The sequence below is a fragment of the Populus trichocarpa genome, chromosome 1, assembly GCF_000002775.5.
Source record: "Populus trichocarpa isolate Nisqually-1 chromosome 1, P.trichocarpa_v4.1, whole genome shotgun sequence".
Taxonomy (NCBI): Eukaryota; Viridiplantae; Streptophyta; class Magnoliopsida; order Malpighiales; family Salicaceae; genus Populus; species Populus trichocarpa.
Genome location: NC_037285.2, coordinates 26429078 through 26448909, shown reverse-complemented (window position 1 = coordinate 26448909; position 19832 = coordinate 26429078). Strand labels below are relative to the sequence as shown.

Below are 19832 nucleotides of genomic sequence, written 5' to 3'. Positions count from 1 at the left end.
CTTCTTTTTAATTTAATTTTTAATTTATTTATTTATTATAGATATTCATTATTTTGATTTTTGATTTTTTATATTTGAGAATTTTGCTTTATTTTTTTTTCATGTTTGTATTTTACATGGTAATCTCGATCTTATAACTCATGCCACTAGTTTTGAAAATTAGCCCGGTTTAAGTTTGATATTTTTTTAAATCCTTTTTAAAAACTGATTGTTTTTTCAATTTTATCATTTGATAGTGAGATATTGGACCTTAAATTTCATGATTTGTTTCGCTATTTTTATGTGGGGTTATCTCTATCTTATATACTGGGTTGCAGGTTAGTTGAGTTAACATGAGTTGAGTCTTTTTTTTTTCAACTCTTTTTTTATAAAATTGATTTTTTAAAATTTTATTTATTGGCATTAAATTGTTGGTACTTGAGTTTTGTGTTTTTTTTTCATTTTTCTTTCCTTGGTGTTATCCTGGGTACGAGCTAATCAAGTTAACATATGTTGACTTGGGATTTTTTCATCGTTTTTTTATTAATTTAACTTTGATATTTTTTTCTAAATCTTTTTTTAATTTATTTTTTTAATCTTGATCTCATATTATGTTTGGTGGATGAGTAAAATTAACTTGGGTTAACTTATATTGTTTTTTTTTTGTGTTTTTGTTTTTAAATAATTTTTTTTACTTTAATTCCTTGATATTAGGTTATTTGAACTTGGGTTTTATAATTTTTAATTTTTTTATGTAAATTATCTTAAATTCATATTCCAGATCATGTATTGATGAAGTTAAACTGGGTTGAATTTATCATCATCCAGATAATTTTGATGTTAAGAAAAATTTAGGACAGCAGTCTAGTTATAACTAAAGTAACTCTTGAAGATTTTACCTCTCACACGTAAGATTTAAACCTAATTTACTTGCAAATTACAACTTCCAGAGGTCCCCAACTGTTAATTGTCACGATTTTGAAGAATTAACTGCAAAACTCTTCGATGGTGGGGTAAAAAATCTCGCATCACAAGCATTCGATGAACATTTTTTTCGAAACAAATAAAAACAAGAAGGGAAAAAAAGGAAAAGAAAGAACAACAGAACATGATGCTTGGAACCTTGAATCATGATGGAACCAGGCAGAGAGGATTTCATGACTGACAGAAAGATAAAGTCATTGAAGGCTTTGCTGTTTTTATGCTTGTAAAGCAGTTAAAGTTATTGAGCATCGCTTGGTGCGTAAGTAAAAATATGACAGGGACAAGCAGATAATTTTTGTGGGTATGATTTTTTTTAAAAATAGATTTTAAAAAATATATATTTAATTGTTATGATATAAATTCTTGTATATAAAATAAAATAAAAACAAATTATTTTAAATTCTATAAAACTAAAATTTTAAAAATAATTATACATGTCTGAATCACCCATTTATTTTATTTTAATATAATTATACATGAATGGATCTGAATCACCTAAATAATTATACATTAATTGTTATGTTTTCAAAAATAATTTTTAAAAATAAAAAAATATTATTTTAATATAAAAAACAATCACAACCAAACTCTCAAACACCACAAAATATACCCACAACAGACAGTGGTCAACTCCACTATGGATGCTACAACTGGCATGGAAGTTTACCCACTCGTGGTTCCCGTACACCAAAACCATGCCTTAAACCACGAGGCCAAGTCTTGGGAGAAGTGTTAAACCTCGGATTCTTTAACTTTGCCTTTATTTATTAAAACTTAACTTCAGATCTTACAACAATCTGACAAGTTTGCACCCTGCACTGCACCACTAATTTTTTTAATGTGTATTTATAAAATGTTTGTTTTAAAATTCTTTAAAAACATTTAAAAATATTTTTAAAATATAAAAACAATAGGTTTACATTTATTGTGGCAAAATAACTTTTTTATCATAACAATCACCAGAGACTTTCATCAAAGGTTAAGATATATGGGGTTATTAGGTAGTTAATTAATTTAAATCAATTATTCTTATCAGCTAATCAAGTCATTAAAAATTCATTAAGTCCCGTTTGTTTGCTGGAAAATAGTTTTTTTTTTTAAAGTGAATTTCGGAAAAATAAATTATTTTATGATGTTTGGTAGTGTAATGGAAAATAAGTTGGAAAACACTTTCCAGTGTTTGGTTATATCTTGGAAAATGAGCTGAAAAATAACTTATTAATATTTTATTTTTCTCAAGTTTATTAAAATAATGAGGAACAAATTTTACAAATTAAAAAGTTGAATGAGAATGAAATTGAAAAAAAATATAATTTCATAAATTATCTCAAATAAAATAAATAATAATCAAAATAATAGAGATCAAATCTAAAAAAAATAAAAGATAAAGAAATTAAAATAATAATAATAAACATTTCATAAATTATTTCAAATAAAATAAGTAACAATCAAAAGAATGAGGATCAAATTTGATACATAAAAAATTTCAATAAAAAAATGATAAGGGAAAAGCAAATAACAATTATAAAAATAAGGACCAAAGTTAATATAAAAATTAAATTTTAAGAGATGAAATTGAAAAATAAATATTCAAAACAAAAATATATATATATATATAGCAATCAAAAGTTTGAGGACCAAATTTGATATAATCAGCAAATAATATGACATTTCTAAATTTTTCACATCTTCCGGAAAGTGTTTTCCGCCCAAATTTTTCAGGAAAACACTATCCTGGAAACCAAGCCAAATTTTCCTTTAACTGGAAAATATTTTCCGTTGACCAACTTTTCTAATGATAAACAAACACATGAAAGTTTGTAAAGTGATTTCCTGAAAAGTAAATTCCAAAAAACAAACATAGTCTTAGTTAATATATTTCCCGACCAATTTAGAACCCATCTTGGATGGCATTAATTTCCTAGATCAATTTATTAAGCCGAACTAAGTTTGACAACTATGTATTTTAGATTTTGATTAGTAAAGAATAACTTCATCCTTCCTAGTAGCATGAAAAAAAAAACTAATTAACTAAGTCTCATTGTGCTGTAAATTATATATTTTAAAATTTAGTTATTTTGAATTTATTTTATTTTCTCTGTTGAAAAATAAAACATGGAAGGGCATTTATTAGACAAAAAAATATTAAATTGTGGACGGTTAAGATTAGTGAAGGAATAGTTTAATTATTTATATTACTACAAGGATTCATTAATTACCTTTGATAAACTACATTTATTAAGTTATAACTAGCCGGTCTTTTTACGGAGTTAAAAAAAACCTGGCCTACATTAATTATAACTTAGTCTGGATTATGGGTTTTTCACATCAATAATCAATTCGTCAAGTAAAATTGGATTTAACAATTATATTTTTTTAGTTTTTGGTAATTAGATAATAACTGAGTCCCTCCCCAATTGTTTGAAAAAACTAACCTACCCAAACTTCATTATCTCATAAGTTATATATTTAATCCATATATTTTTTAATTTTTATTATTTCCAATTTATTTTAATTCCTCTTCTTAAAAATAAAATACAGAAAAGAATAAAAAGAAGTTGAGAATTCCTGATTAAGATAGAAGGCATTTTTTAACATTACTGAGGGGATTGTTTAATCATTTCCAGCACGACGATGATTCTAAACTCTCTCTCTCTCTCTCTCTATATATATATACAATTAACTAGTTTTTTTTTATTGTGGACATTTAATTATAGCTTAGTCCCTATAATTTATCAAAAATAATTAATTAATCCTTGTTTGATATAGTTTCAAGTGCAGCTCAACCTCAATTTAATAGTTTTTATCCAAGAATTGCTTTTCTTCTCATCGGATTTTCCTATTATATTTACTTATATTTTACCTTTTCAGATTTTCAGAAAATAAAAAAAAAAATTGGAAAAGAACATGAAGTTGATGAAATTCAAAGGATTAATTATAAATTGATTTTATTAAAATAGGGATTAAATGTACATTCCTTACAGAACGAGGACGACTCCATCCGCTTGGTTAGATTACAGGGACTAAATTAATGCTTTTTAATACGATCAACTTCGTGTTTAATCGAGAGAACGACGCCGCGCCCGAACACGCCTGCAGTTAAAAAAGGTCCCCGGGATAGGAAATGACGACCGGCCAGGGAGCAGCGTCGCTACAGCGAGAGTGGAGAAGATTTAGACCAGAAGGCGAAGGCGAAGGAGTTTTTGACACTGAGCGAAGAAGAATAAGATAGCGTGTCCAGAATCAAGATTCATCCTCACTGACAATCGATTGAACGCAGTTTCTGTGAAGATTTTTCTGTTGGAGGAATCCAAGTCGACCGGATTGAACCCGGTTCATCTCTTGCACTTTCGAGGTCCCTCCTCGTCTCACCGTGAGAAAATGTCAAAACCCCCGTGTCTGCTTGAACGGATTGTTAGATGCCTTATAAATTCTGGGATATATATTTGCTTTCACAGTCAGATTGAATTGCAAACCTTGTTGATGAAGGATATTTGGGCGCTGTATATGAAGTAAAAGTCTAATGTTGTCCTTAACACTTTTATTTTTATTTTTTAGTTTAACGTGGGTGTTCGGGCCAGCTTGTGCGCACCTCGACTAATCCCACGGGTCCTGAAGTTAACGACCATGTAAGCCTCCAGTGACCATCATATGAGCAATCACAGGGCTCGAACCTGAGACCACAGATGGAGCAAACCTCTTGGTTTCAAGCTCTTATCACTAGGCTACCACCTAGATGATTACTTGATACACTTTTTTTATTTTAAATTAGCACTATGCTATGAGCATTTACATGCATGTTTACATGTTCCGATTAAAAAATACGAAAAGAGCTTAGCGTGAAACATTGTCTAGGGTCTCACATTTCATCATGGATTTACACTATAAAATGATTATTTTACTCTCCATAATGAAACTTATATATTTGTTTTCAAGGGCAAGATAATTTTTTTAATGAGATTGGATTTGTCATTGCAAGCTTGGATAGGGTAAAATATTATTTTTACTTTTTATTTACCTAGTGTATTGTCTAGATTATCCTTAGAAGGTTAAATTTTCTTAACTTTCGATAATAAGTGTTTTCAGGTTTTCATTTTCAGAAGCACAGTGCAATTACCAAATCGCTCTTGCAAGCAAAAAATATATAACTTGCTTTGAGGGTTTTTTTGGTCTTTTTGCGTTGGGTTTTTTTTGTTAATATAATATTGGGTAAGCAACAGTGTAATATTTTGATAAGCTAAAAAAAAAAGAAAAAAATTGTTGATGCGTGTATTATACACACGTCATCGAGTAAGAGGAGCCCACGTCCTTCAAGCGGCTCTTGCGAGCTCCTCTGGTGGACAAACACTGCCATCTACAGTGGTGTAAGGAGCGGCTCGCCAAGATCTTCACGGTGGATGGACGCGTGTTGATGATGGACATATGGTATTGTCCTAGTGGGTTTTTTTCTTATCCTCCCCCTTGTTTTCTCTTTTTTCTTTGGGTAAAATACAAGGGAGTCTTTTAAATTTTTTTTTATATCTAAATTAATTTTCATTCTTTTTTATTTATGTTTTATTTATTTTTATTTTTTATTAATTCTTTTCTTTAATTTAGTCCCTCATCACTTGGTTTTATTTGATTTTTGTATCAATTTTAGTTCTCATTCTTTAATTTCTATTTATGTGTCTTTTCAAAAAAAAATTCATTCCTTATTCTTTTAATTTCTATTTGATTTTTTTTCTTTTTCAAATTTTTTTCTTCAATTTAGTCCCTTATCATTTGATTTCATTTTATTTTTGTACCAAATTTATTCCTCGTTCTTTTAATTGCTATTTATTTTATTTTTATCATTTTCCTAATTGAATCGTGCTTTCAATTTTATCATTTAGGGTTTGATTTTGATTTATTTTTATATCGTATTTTGTCTTCATTCTTTTTAATTACTATATGTTTTGTTTTATATCTTTTTTTATTGTTTTTCTCCTAATTCATCCATCAATATTTATTGATTAAGAATTTTGCTTCATTGTTTTTTAAGGTTTGCCTTCCTCGACGTTAGTCTCAAGCTCATGACGAGGGTTGTGAGTTTCAGATATTAATATAGGTTGACTTCATTCTTTTTTTAGGTTTTTTTATTTAAATTTTATTTTTTTTCAATCTCATCCTTCAAAGTTTGATTTGTTGGAAATTGTTCTTTGCGCTTTTTCTCCTTTCTTGTCTACAAGGTTATCTCAATCTTATGCTCATAGTCACGAGATTAATGGTTTAACCTGGATTAACTTAGATATATATTTTTTTTCAATTATACCTTTCAAAATTGGATTATTTAATAATTGAGATTCATTATTTTATTCAGTTTGTTTTTAACGGGGTTGCTCTAGCATCATGACTAGGTCACATATTTGACACGCTAACCAGGTTGAGCTCTAATCCTTTTTTTTTATCAATTTATTTTATTGTTGTTGTATTTATTTATCTCATGTTATCAAAATTATATGATTTTTTTAAATCAATGACCTGGGTATTGATTTTTTTTTCAAACAAGTATATTGTCTTGACATTTTTTTTTATGAAAAGAATTTAGGCTGGGCCGAACATAGCACGGGCCACCTGGTGATCATATTCATCTTGAGTAAATGGGATAGTCTTTCTTTGTGAATATCTAATGATAACAACGGATTTTAGGTTTGTACTAGATATCATACCCGCGCGATGTCACAGGCTTATGGCATGTTTGTGCGTTGTTGTGGATTTGTGGAAAAAAATGTTAAAAAATTATATGTAGAAAAACTGTTGCAATTCACAATGTTTTCATGGAAAAAACTACAAAGCTAAATTCTTAACCAGTTAATATTTAAAAAATAAAATGAATAAAGAAAATTTTGGAAAAAATCATAAAAAAACGAAAGGAAAAAAAAACCATGCAGGGAAACATTGTAGCAATCTATAGTGTTTCATGAAGAAATACACAGTTGTAATTTTCAACCAGCTCGATATTAAAAATAATAAAATCGATAAAGATAATTTTAAAAAAAATCATGTGGGGGAACACTGTAGCAATCCACAGTGTTTTAAAGAAAAAAACTATGAAGCTAAATTCTCAACCAGCTTAATATGAAAAAAATAAAATCGACAAAGACAATTCTGGAAAAAAAACAAAAACAATCATAAAAAAATAAAAAAAAAACCATATGGGGAAACACTGTAGCAATCCACAATATTTTAAAGAAAAAAAACTACAAAGCTAAATTTTTAGCCAGCTCCATATTAAAAAAATAAAATCAACAAAAACAATTATGAAAAAAAAACACAAAAAAAGACAATTTTGGGAAAAAAAAAGAGCAAAACAAATGGAAAAAATGAAAAAAAAACATGTGGGGAAAGTTAAAGCTGAATTCTCAACCAGCTCAATATTAAAAAAAAATTCGATAAAGATAATTTTGGAAAAAAACATGTGGGGAAACACTGTAGCAAACAAAAACTATATGGGAAAACATTGTAACAATCCACAGTGTTTTAAAGAAAAAATAACGAAGCAAAATCGACAAAGATTATTTTGGAAAAAAAGAAGAAAAAAATTGATAAAAAAAAGAAAAAAAGCCATGTAGGGAAACATTGTAGTAATCCATAATGTTTTTTTTTAAAAATCTACAGAACTAAATTTTCAATCAGTTCAATATTAAAAAACAATCGACAAAGATAATTTAAAAAAAAACACGGAAAAAAGAAAATCTTGAGAAAAAAAAACATGTAAAGCCAAAAAAAAAAAAATACAAAACAGAACAAAATGAACAAACAGGAAAAGAAAAAAGAAAAAAAAAACCAGCATTACTTTCCCCACGCCTTTTAGAGTATTAGTTAACGTTATGGTGCTTCGTGTTCATATGGTGGACGTTTGCTTTGATCTCCTGATTGAAAGGTTGCAGGATGAATTAGAGATTACTGCGAGGGTTTTAGCACGAAGAGGAGGCTATGCTGCGACAATTGTTCTTGTGAAAAACAAAGCAACTGCGGAGTTAATTGCTGAAGGTCGACATTCCTCGTCTGGCAAACATGATAGCAAAATGTGATTGTATGGTGCTCAAGATATTTAATAATTTTCTTTTCTATTAAAAAATACTTTATTTTAATTTTTTCTCTCATATTTTTGTATATGTAAACACTCGATAACTATAGCGTAATCACTGTAAAATTTATCGTGATAAGTACCGGTACCGTCAAGCAGATAAGATAATATGCTTTCAGGAAGGGGAAAAAAGAGAGGCTTGATTTGAAGTGCAAAAGGAGGGCAGTTCCAGTCATTTCACAACTCTCAACGGTACAGATACTATCTGGCCGGCTCGTGTCGCGTTTGTCAGCAGCGGTCGCTCAAAAAAAATGAACTCTTCGCTCCCTCTCAGACAGCCAATTCGCACCCACTCTCTAATTCCACTTCAAAATCATAAATCCGCGCGTTTCAAGCTCCAACCCTCTCGTTTCGTTAACTCCTCAATCCAAAACTGCTCTAGAACCGTTTCATTTTCACCGAGTTCGATCCCAACTCAACCACGATTCAATGGCTCAGTCGAATTTCGTACAGTCCCGTCCTTGCGAGTTAGGGTTTCGTCGAACGACGCACAGTTCGGTTCGTTAAACGAAGATTGCGAGCCGAAGGCGCCGAGTTTTAGAGAGTTTATAACATCAGAGAGGATTAAAGTGGTGTCGATGCTTGCTCTGGCACTGGCTCTATGTAATGCTGATCGTGTGGTCATGTCGGTGGCGATTGTACCTTTGTCTCTTGCTCATGGTTGGAGCCGATCCTTCTCTGGTGTTGTTCAGGTTATAATTTTTTTTTGTGTTTTATTTATTTATGTATCTTCTCAAACTTGAATTTGCCATCCCAGCTACTTAGAAACGTAGAATAATTTTAGTTAATTGTTTCTTTAACGAAAAATACAAGTATGCTTAATTTTTTTTTTAAAAAATATAACTATAGGATTAGCCCTGCCAAATTGGATTAACGTTGACAAATTATCCAAGCAATTATCTAAAGAACTAGCTGGAAATCTTTATTTCTAGTCGTATTTTTCTCTACTTGTTCAGTGATGGATGATGTTTGTGGCAGTCATCTTTCCTGTGGGGATACCTAATTTCACCTATAGCGGGAGGGACGCTGGTGGATTATTATGGTGGTAAGGTGGTGATGGGATGGGGTGTTGCTTTGTGGTCATTAGCTACATTTCTTACTCCATGGGCTGCAGATACTTCGTTATGGGCTCTACTTGCTACACGAGCGATGCTTGGCATTGCTGAAGGTGTGGCTCTTCCTTGTATGAACAACATGATAGCAAGGTATCGATGATCTCATTTAATTCTCCTGTTTGATGTTGGTCAGCATGGTTTTATGATATAGTATATGATTCTAGTTTGTAGTTAGAAAGGTGGTGAAGCTAAAATGTTGAAGAAACTGTATAAACCTTTTCTTTTAGATGGTTCCCACAGACAGAACGAGCCAGGGCTGTTGGGATTGCAATGGCTGGATTTCAATTTGGAAATGCAATAGGACTCATGCTATCTCCAATCCTAATGTCAAAAGGTGGAATATTTGGGCCGTTTGTGATTTTTGGACTATCTGGATTCCTGTGGGTTTTGGTTTGGTTATCTGCAATATCAAGTACTCCTGACCGCAGTTCCCAGATATCAAAATATGAATTGGAGTACATATTAAACAAGGGGTGGAAATCATTTCCCATGGAGAATAAGCCTAAGACAAACAGAATAATCCCTCCTTTCAGGCGCTTGCTTTCGAAGATGCCAACTTGGTCCCTAATTATTGCCAATGCAATGCATAGCTGGGTACTTCACACATCATTTTTTTAATCTAGAATTTGTCATTAATTTTCTTCTCCTATGCTAAATATGTTGCTTGGAATGGTTGGAATATGTGGAAGTGTTTTGCATCTAATATCTAGATTCAACTGTACTGAGGATGAGCACTATCACCTTCTGGTGCTAATATTTTGAAATGTTTTAAAATAATTCTGCAGGGATTTTTTGTTATTCTCTCCTGGATGCCCATTTATTTTAACACTGTAAGGCCAACTTCATTTCTATCATTGTGGTTCTCTATATGCATTGCATGCACATATTTACTGGAAGATATGCTAAACAAGGGCTAAAAGTGGATGACGTGAACAGATATATCATGTTGACCTCAAACAAGCAGCATGGTTTAGTGCCGTTCCATGGAGTGTGATGGGATTTATGGGATACTTTGGTGGTACGTGGTCAGACATGTTGATACGCAGTGGTATCAGTGTCACTTTGACTCGAAAAATCATGCAGGTCTCTCCCTTTCTTTTTCTTTTTTCTTTTAATATGACTGCAACTACATCTCATTTCTATCTCCTTTTGTTTTGATTGTCTGCATGCATGCATGTAATCTTGATTTTCCTCCTACAATTTTATAGCAAGCATCAAATCATCTTCCCTGCAGTCAATTGGCTTTTTTGGTCCTGGGATTGCTCTTATTGGTTTGACAACCGCTAGAAATCCATTTCTTGCATCTGCTTGGCTAACTATAGCTGTTGGACTAAAGTCTTTTAGTCATTCAGGTTTTCTCGTGAATCTTCAGGTTGGTGTACCGGAGTTGCAATGGTTAAAATGCTTGTCATTAATCTCTGAGGTTTTGTCTAATTTTTTATTCATTCTTTCTATTTCCAGGAGATCGCTCCACGTTATTCTGGTGTTTTACATGGTACCACTAAATCTGTTATATATAATGAGTTTGTTCTGATTTATTTGTTCAAGATAGTACTAGATAACTTTAAAATTTTAATCTAGTGTGATATGTTGCAACTGCTTTCCGTTTGCTTGTAGGAATATCAAATACTGCTGGAACATTAGCAGCCATTGTGGGAACAGTTGGAGCTGGTTTCTTTGTTGAACTAGTGGGTTCTTTCCGTGGATTTCTGTTGCTCACATCACTCTTATATTTTCTCGCTGCTCTTTTCTACAACATCTTCTCCACTGGAGAGAGAGTAAATTTCGATGAAACTGGTCAGTGTCATTCATTTTCTCCCTTCTTCTTCTTCTTAGCTGGATTAATCTATTGCTCTCATGATTTTCACTGAGCTTGTAGTCTTTGTTTATACTTGCTTCTCAACTATTGTACTAGAGTGTTTTGGTACTCTCTTGCAAACACTCACAGGTTGCAGTAACATCATACAACATTTTCAACAAGACAATAGTCAAGTGCTACATTACTAAAAAAGGCAATTTTTACATTCCATGTGCATACATGACAACATGCAAATAAATGATTGGCTTTTTATATTTTTTAAGTTTCTCCAAGTTTTAACTCCGAACTATAGGGCTGTCTGTTCACATGATTTTGTTCTTTTGTCATATTTATGCCGTTTAATTACCTCTTTTAGTTTCCTGATGGAAGTATTTTTTTTGCCCTCCAGGTCCCTGAATGAGTTTGAAACCATTCTCCATTCACTATTAGTTTATGATGGATCGTAATGTGAAGAGTCTAGCAATTGCAACTGAGGAACTGGAGATGTTCAGGAATGCTAGCGAAGGTTGTGCAGTGGGAATTGTCATCTCCCATCCAAAGAGATAGGCTGTTAGTCTGATTTTTCTTTTTCTTTTTCTTACCAGTATAAAATCAAAGAATGTACAGTGGCTACTTGTGTAAATCCCCCGGCGTCAAGTATCCAGGCTTCTGTTGCTGGTGCGATGTTGTTTTCAACCAACAAAATGTGAGATCTTCTGAGGTATGCTCCTAGGTTCATCTGCATAACAGTTCTTCCCATCCAGTTTGCTATTCTCCAAAGAAATTCTCTTCCTCTTCACTCTGAAAGCTTTTACGTTCTGGTACTATTTTATTACATTATGTTTTCGTTGTTTCATTTCTGGTGTACTCAAATGCAACAACCATAACCAAGCGAGGTGATAAAGAGTGTTGACAATTTGAACTGCTAAGAGTGTTAATAACAAGTGGAATGATGTCTCAAATCTCTGAAAAGTAACCATCAGATTGCTGGTATTCCTAAGAGAGAAAAAATGACGTCAAACATCTCTCATGCTATGCTAGTAAATGTCCAGGCGTGTCCTTAATGGCTAATATGCTAATCCACTTAGAAATTAAGAAGCTTTCCATCATCGAATTTTCATGGAAGGGGAAGAACTGAGCATCGCTTGAAGACGGGGTTGATGGCACATATTTCCCCCTGTTCATTTGATTAACAACTTATTTGTTTGGATTCTGCTGTTGGATTGCAGGTTTCGTTGAGGTTTTGCCCTTTCGTCGAATCCTGTTACATTTGGTGTCACGTGCCAAATATGCGTGCATTGGACGTAAGAAAATTACATGTGGAGATTTTAAAAATAAGCAAAACATTAAAGAACAAGAATCCCAAATTTGTATATTAAAGAAATTAAATTAAAATTATAGGAAAAGGTATGGGCTTTTTCAGAATTAGGAGTTATAAATATATTAAGGAATTTGCATTAAATGCATATCTTAAAATGCTATCCTTTTCCCTCAAATTGGAAAAAAAAGTGTGGTTTTATAAAATCATATATTAAACAAATATTAAATAAACTGAATTAGAATTATTAGGTAAAGCATCTTTCCTCCTCTAATTTATATAAAAAAAAAACGGTTAGGTTTTTTAAATTTTATAAATTAGATTAATATTAAAGAGATATTACATGAATTAATTAAAATAACAATGACATTGAAGAAATTAAATTAAAACTATCGGGTAAATTATACGGTCTGATTCCCATGTGGGCCTTTTGCTTTCTATTTTCCTTTTCTTTTTTGATCACTTGTTAAAATCTCAAGTGTAATGTTCTTATGCCTTGACGTATTGTGTTACATTCTGCTACATTTTATACATGCTATATAAGCAAGGAATGCACGTGTTAATAAAGAAGGAAGAATGACAGTCTCGAGCATTGGCTGCAGCAGCTGCTAAAGGGTTGTAGAGCGAATCCCACGTGATTCATGCTGATTAAAAGTTGTTAGTAGTTAGTTCAGAATTAGGTAGAAGGCAGGAGAGTTAGTTGCAAAGGTTAACTTGTATGAATGATGTAAAGATGATTTCGTGGAAGGCAAGTAATAATACAACAATGCATTCTCTTCTTCTCTATTTCTTTCTTCTTTCCCTGTTAAGCCATTAGCTTAACGATCGGTAACAAAGTCGATTCTAGGCTTGAATTCAATCTTGACTCAAAATGCTAGAAATCAACAAGGTAAGAGCTGTTGAAGAACATTGCAGAAAGTTGGAGGAAAGGCTGCAAGGCCTTCACCATGAAATTCAAGAATCAATGGCTGGTCAACACAGCAAGCGGGTGGAACAAAGCAAGAGAAATGATCAGATCAGCATCCAGATTGAAGCATTATCGAATCAGTTCCAGTTGTTTCTTGCTACTCAAATGGCAAGACATTAGAGCCAACTCTAAATGAATTTTGAGCACCCAAGCAGCAGTGAAGTAGATTGGATCTCACAGTAATCAAGAAGGAGCATTACAAGTATTCAAGAGCAATGTGAGGGGGGGATAGAACTAATAATCAAGAACATCACAAGAAATGGTATTATCAGTTATCCGAGTAAGATAATAATATTTCTCATGCAAGGGGAAAGGAACGGCTGGTCAAATTTTAGAAGGTCCAGTGTTCTGGTTATCAAAGAGTTCTGTCCATTAACAGGTGGTCAGAATTTAGGAGGTCTAGTGTTTGTTAAAATAGCTCACAATCCACAAAATAAATTTCAGAGGGTACTGTGTTTAGAAATGGTTTGCTACGATAATCAGAGTTAAGAAGGAACCTTGCCAGGAGAGCCATGTGCACCAATCATGTTAGCTAGCAGCCTTACACCTAACTGCATCGCACCAAACACAACAACAAAAGGGAAACGTTGCACAAGTTTACATGATGCAATAAAAATCTCCGAGGAGCAGGCAAGAGTTACCAACACGTCCGAGAGCAGACGTCGAATATTGAATATTTAAACACATCAGTAACAACAATTACACACATTCAATGAAACACTTGGAACATGTCAATCATGCATTGAAAAAAGGTAAACGACGAGTGTCTCTCTTGTTACTAATACGCTGATAGTTTTAAGCTGTCACTCGATAGAAGACAGGCTCCCATACACATGAAATTATCACAACACCTGCAAACATGGCTCTCAAACAACAAATTCCACATACCTACTGGAGCCTCACTTTCTTCTTCTTTTTTATCTACAACAGCTTCATTTTTTTTCCTAACGATTTACACGGACCTCAATTTGCTTTCAATGAGATGGAGAACCCGAGCTTGGGGTGACAGATCTTGAAACAGATCTGGAAGTTGGACTTGCACTGTGGCTCCTAGAGTAGCTGTCTCGAGAATGTCCACTCCTCCTTGAGTACTTCCTTGGTCTTGGTGAAACACTTCTAGAATAACTTCTCCTTGACCTCCTCCTCGGTGCGGGGGACATGCTGCGTGAATAGCTCCTCCTTGGTGCCGGGGAAACACTGCGCGAACAGCTCCTCCTTGAGCTCCTTCTTGGTCTTGGGGAAACGCTTCTCGAATAGCTCCTCCTTGAACTTCTCTGAGCCCTACGTGTAGCAGGGCTGCGAGATACAGAGCGATATCGGTGTCTTCTATAGTATCTGTCATCTGGTGAGCGACGCCTCAAGTAATAAGGTGAGTTGGACCTGTCACGCCTGCTGACAGGGGACCTACGGTATGGGGATCGAGATCGGGAGTAGGACCGTCGACGGCGGTTGCGAGGGGAGCAGGACCTGCTCCTGCTACGTTCAGATGAATAACGAGGAGACCGACTCCAGCTCCTCCGATAAGGAGAGTAACTAGGAGATCGTCGAGGCGAAGGACTAGGCGTCCAGCGATGCACTACAGCAAACAAAATAACAAGTATGAGGAAGAAAAAACATACATGGACTGATGAACAAGCCATCACCAAACTAATTTACAATATGCAAGTCATCATACCACCACCACCACCACCACCACGTATTGTTCTCAGCCCCAAATACCTCCCAGGAGTAGGAGTTCGTCCTCTCCTCCGCTTAGCCTGCAACAAATTGAAGAAATGAGTTCATTGAAAATCAAATCTTTTGCAAAAAAAAATGGACACATTAAGGTATAGAAACCTTTATTTTTATTTGTAGAATAATATCATAAAGAGATGTTGAGGAAAGAAAAAATCAGTCAGTCTCATACAAGTAAGAAATTAAAATTGCACGTGGTTTAACAGCTAAAAAGAGAGAAATTCAGGGCATACAACCCTAACAGTCTGAGACTTGTTGATGTGTTTGAATTGTTTGTTTATTGGAGTTTGATGAAGAGCTGCTACACACAGCTGACCTGCTGCAACAGAAGCTTCAAGTGGAAAGAAGCAACAAACTTTCAATTTCATAAGAGCTAAAAGGCAACCATAATCTGTGTACAAATTGAAAAAGCGAAGTAACCAGAATGCAAAAGGCCAGGATCACTTATCAAGAATACAACAAATGAAGATTCTACCTTCTCCACTGTAATGACACGACCCCCAAGAACAGAGCGGTCCAAATACTTGATACAACGATCGGCCTCCTCAACAGCAGACATAGTAACAAACCCAAATCCTCGAGACTCTCTTGTCAACGGATCTACGACAAGATGAACATCAATCACCTAGAAAAAACACAGGCCATGATTAGTTAATTCAGAAACCAGTATAAGAAACTAAAAGGCTTCTATCAAGGAGAGAAACTATAACATTCCGTAATTAGTAGGAAAGACAATAGCATGGTACCCCTACCGTTCCTTCCGCAGCAAAATGCTTCTCAAGTTCCTTCTTGGTTATACGTGGTGACAACCCTGTCACATACAAATTGTTACCAGGATTCTCCACGTCCCTTGATGAGCTCCTACAATCCAAATCAAAATAATTAGACAGAAAAAAGACCAAAGAAACCAGTATACAGAGAGATTTCCATAAAGCATGCAGCTTAATATGCATATACGAAGCAAGACATTACCTTGACCTACTTCCGGACCTTGACCTTGATATGGACCTGCTGTCTCGCCTGTATGGGGAAGGCGAAAGAGAATACCTCGACCTTCTGGAGTACGACATCTGTACCAACATCGACGCAAAAATATATAAGCAGTTGCAGAAAATACAATACCAATAACTAATTACTGAAAAAATCAAATATTTTAAACAGAACTCAAAGAAATCTAATAATCCAATTAACTAATAAAACATAAATTAATTTTTTTTTATGATGCTCTTCTAATTTAATAGTGTGCAATCGAAATTTATCCACAAGTATTACAATCAAGAACTCAATTATCACAATCAAAGCACGATTCACGAAAATCCAAACAACTAACCCTAATCACAATCCACGATCCTTAATCCGAATTCAAAAAAATTGAAAAAAAAAATATCACAAGATTATAAAACAATAACGAAACGGAGCAGATAGAAATGATAGAAGAAAATTCAACAACTTACACTGCAAGTAATTAAGTGATTGAAAATTGTTATAACCCTGTTTCTTTGAAAAGAGATGCAGAGCCTAAACGGGATTTTTTTTATCTCTCTCGAAGAAGCGTGAAAAAGCGAGAAGCTCTACGTTATATATAAAAGAGCGAAACAAACAGAAGTTTCTGGATAGGCGGACATGTCAGCGCAGTTCAATCCCGTTTAATCTCTCTTTAGCGTCCGTGGCTCAGCCTAAATTCTTGAATCTTGACGTGGCATGCTATCGATGGATATTAGTAGCGTGAAACTGAGACCACAACAATAATTGAAATCGGATGATACGTGTTGGATATCGAGTGGTCAGTGATGGGTGTCTGGTTAAAATAATGAAGGAATTATAGATTAAATCTATGGTCATTTTTTTTGAACTTATCTTAAGAACTATAAATTACTTATATTAAAACAAATAAATTACAAATCCTTAAATTAAAAGGTCTCGAGCTAATCTGATAATAATAAATTGAAAACATTTTAAAATGATAAAAAAAGAAGCAATTTTACACAAGTTTTAAAATTTTAGTTTTTAATAATATTTTGATCGTTTCATCATATTTTTTTTATAAATTTTTTATACCTACTAAAATACCAAATTTATTATCAATTGAATTGATAATAAAAAAAAACATTTGGAAATTACAAAATCACCCTTTAACACTAGTTTAATTTATTTTTTATAATATTATTTTAGTCTTTTTCTCATATATTTGAAATTATAAAAAAATTATTTATTCCAAATCAATTTAATAATAACTAATAAATCTTTTAAAAAATATAAATGTATTAAATAACTAGTGTTAAGTTTTTTTAATGAAAATTATAAAACCGTAAAATCATTTTTCGAGTCGACCAGAATTTCACTCAATCCCACCGATTCTATCTTTTGTTAAATGCACAATTCTTTCTCATCATTCCTTTGTTTGCTCAACTCAGTAAGGTCATGGAACCTAATTCTTACTTAGAAGCCACTGCTCATCCAAAATGGCAGGTCACTATGCGTTTAGAATTAAAAGCCCTCCAACACAATGGCACTTGGTTTCTCACTCAACTTCCAGCAAGCAAAACATTGATTGGTTGCTGCTGGGTGTACAAGATTACACACCACTCCAATGGTTCCATTGAAAGGTACAAAGCCTGATTGGTTGCCAAGGGCTTCACTCAACTCAAAGACGTCAACTATCAGGACACTTTTTCTCCAACTGCCAAATTGTCTATGTTCGCTGCTTGCTTTCCTTGGCTGCAACTTAGGGTCGGTCCCTCCATCATCTGGACATCAACAATGCCTTTCTCCATGGTGATTTATCTGAGGAAATTTATATTTCTTCGTCGCCGAGGCTTCTGCAAGAGGGGGGGAAGACCTAGTGTGTCGCCTCCATAAGTCCTTGTACGAGCTGAAACAAGCATCTCGCAAGTGGTTTATCAAGTTCTCAGAAGCCATCCGTTCCACTAGCTATATACAATCTCAAGCTGACCATTCCCTGTTCACTAAACAGCAAGGCAAGTCTTTCACAACCCTTTTAATATACGTTGATGACATTTTAGTTACTGGAAATGATCTCATTAGCATCGCTACAACTAAAAACTTTCTGCATAATCTTTTCCACCTCAAAGATCTTGGTACTGTGAAATACTTTTTTGGGATTGAGGTTTCAGCTTCTAAAAATGGAATCTTTATTTCCCAACGTAAATATGCATTAGACATCATTGAGGATGCGGGGCTGTTGGGTGCAACCCCTATTGATACTTCTATGGAACAAGGTTTGAAATTATCAGATAAGAGTGACTTACTCAAAGATTCGGGTCGTTTTAGAAGATTAGTTGGAAGATTAATCTATCTAATTGTCTCAAGGCCAAATATAACATATGATGTACATGTCTTGAGTATATTTATGCATCAACCTCGAAAACTTCATATGGAAACAGCTCTTCGGGTTGTCCAATATCTAAAAGGTGCACCTGGTAAATGCTTGTTTTTCTCTCCGAATACTGATTTCAAATTGAGAGCCTAGTGTGATTCAGATTGGGCAGGTTACTCACTCACTAGGAGATCTACTACGGGTTATTGTGTCTTTCTTGGACCTTCATTGATATCTTGAAAATCAAAATGACAGAAAACAGTTTCATTGTCTTCGACAGAGGCTAAGTATCGTGCAATGACAAGAGCATGTTGTGAATTGGCATGGCTTCAATATCTATTGAGGGATTTAGGACTTTCATACCACGAACCAGATCTATTGTATTGTGGCAACAAGGCTGCCCTACACATTGCAGCTAGCTCAGTTTTTCATGAGCGAACTAGGCATATTGAGATGGATTGCCATTATATTAGAGACAAGGTCCAAGATGGTTTCGTGACTACAAGGCATGTAAATTCTGAACATCAATTGGCCGACATCCTGACCAAGCCCTTGGGGAAAGAATGTTTCTTCTTATGATTCACAAGTTGGGAGTGCAAGATATTAACTCTCCTACTTGAAGGGGGTGTTAGGAATTTCATAATCTCTACATTAGAAATAGATAATCTGTATGTATTTACTTTTCTATTGTAATGCCTAATTTATAGGGAGATAACTTACAATGTAGTAATTGATTCCTAATAGATAGGAAAGTCTGAAACCCTGCTTGTATAAGTACATGAAGAGATCAATAATATTATTTATTCTAGCAGATTATGTAAGACTTCATATGCTATAGAGTCTTACATTTCTCACAAGCTCTTCCAAGGCTTTGACCATGAAACCTTCTACGAGCGTGTTTGGCAGTGTGGTTGCGGGTACTTTTCAAATAACTTTTCGTGCCAAAATGCATGCCAATAATGTTTTTTCATTTTTTAAAAATTATTTTTGACATCAGCACATCAAAACGATCCAAAACGTACAAATTATATTAAATTTTAGTAAAAAAAAAATTTTAATTTTTTGGGAATGCAACCGCAGCCGCGTTCCCAAACGTTCCCTACATGAATGGAAGCGTCTCCTCGCTTCTCAACTTGGATCAGTTCTGTCGTGACTACTTTACAGTTCTGTCGTGATTGCTTTACTCAGTACCGTGATATGAAGGCCATGGACCCATTGAACTTCTTGGAATCTTGCCTACTTGTCATTTTGGCAAATTCTGCTCTAAGAAATACCTGGCAATTGTTCATCCGAAAATGGAGTCGTCCTTATTTGGAAACTTGGAGCAGCACCAGCAAGTCATCGCTGGAAGCCACCCAAGGAGTCAATTTTATGGAGAGTTCTTGGGCTGGCCAAGGCCATTTGGTTGCTTCACTTGCTGGCCTTCTCACTCGACCCTCCACCGAGTCAATTTGAGGTTAGTAGGGGAGCTGAGTTTCATCCCCAATATATG

The 19832-nt window shown here is 34.0% G+C and overlaps 2 protein-coding genes across 12 annotated transcripts; one reads left to right on the top strand and one right to left on the bottom strand.

Moving 5' to 3' along the window:
* Positions 1-7840: 7840 nt before the first annotated feature.
* LOC7468011 (probable anion transporter 4, chloroplastic) lies at positions 7841-11908 on the top strand. Of its 3 annotated transcripts, XR_002980877.2 has the most exons (10): positions 7849-8763; positions 9050-9276; positions 9414-9780; positions 9972-10016; positions 10123-10269; positions 10421-10558; positions 10648-10681; positions 10804-10983; positions 11394-11510; positions 11590-11908. XR_002980877.2 is itself a non-coding variant. In XM_006369494.3 (9 exons), the coding sequence occupies exons 1-9, from the start codon at positions 8323-8325 to the stop codon at positions 11399-11401; spliced, it is 1587 nt and encodes a 528-aa protein (XP_006369556.3). In that variant the 5' UTR covers positions 7849-8322; the 3' UTR covers positions 11402-11908. The 3 variants fall into 3 exon arrangements, 1 of the variants encoding a protein (XP_006369556.3); XM_006369494.3 differs by having other exon boundaries at positions 11394-11908; XR_002980878.2 differs by lacking the exons at positions 11394-11510; positions 11590-11908 and having other exon boundaries at positions 7841-8763; positions 10395-10558; positions 10804-10919.
* A 1998-nt stretch (positions 11909-13906) lies between these two features.
* Positions 13907-16625, bottom strand: LOC7468012 (serine/arginine-rich splicing factor SR45a). 9 transcript variants are annotated; one of them, XR_008058463.1, is made up of 7 exons: positions 16458-16625; positions 15976-16073; positions 15756-15864; positions 15479-15628; positions 15240-15334; positions 14951-15026; positions 14801-14845 (listed from the first exon to the last, which is right to left on the bottom strand). XR_008058463.1 is itself a non-coding variant. In XM_002299794.4 (6 exons), the coding sequence occupies exons 2-6, from the start codon at positions 16071-16073 to the stop codon at positions 14244-14246; spliced, it is 1041 nt and encodes a 346-aa protein (XP_002299830.3). In that variant the 5' UTR covers positions 16458-16625; the 3' UTR covers positions 13907-14243. The 9 variants fall into 9 exon arrangements, 6 of the variants coding, with proteins under 6 accessions (XP_002299830.3, XP_024452999.2, XP_052306296.1 ...); XM_002299794.4 differs by lacking the exon at positions 15240-15334 and having other exon boundaries at positions 13907-14845; positions 14945-15026; XM_024597231.2 differs by lacking the exon at positions 15240-15334 and having other exon boundaries at positions 13907-14845; positions 14948-15026.
* Between the last annotated feature and the right edge of the window lie 3207 nt (positions 16626-19832).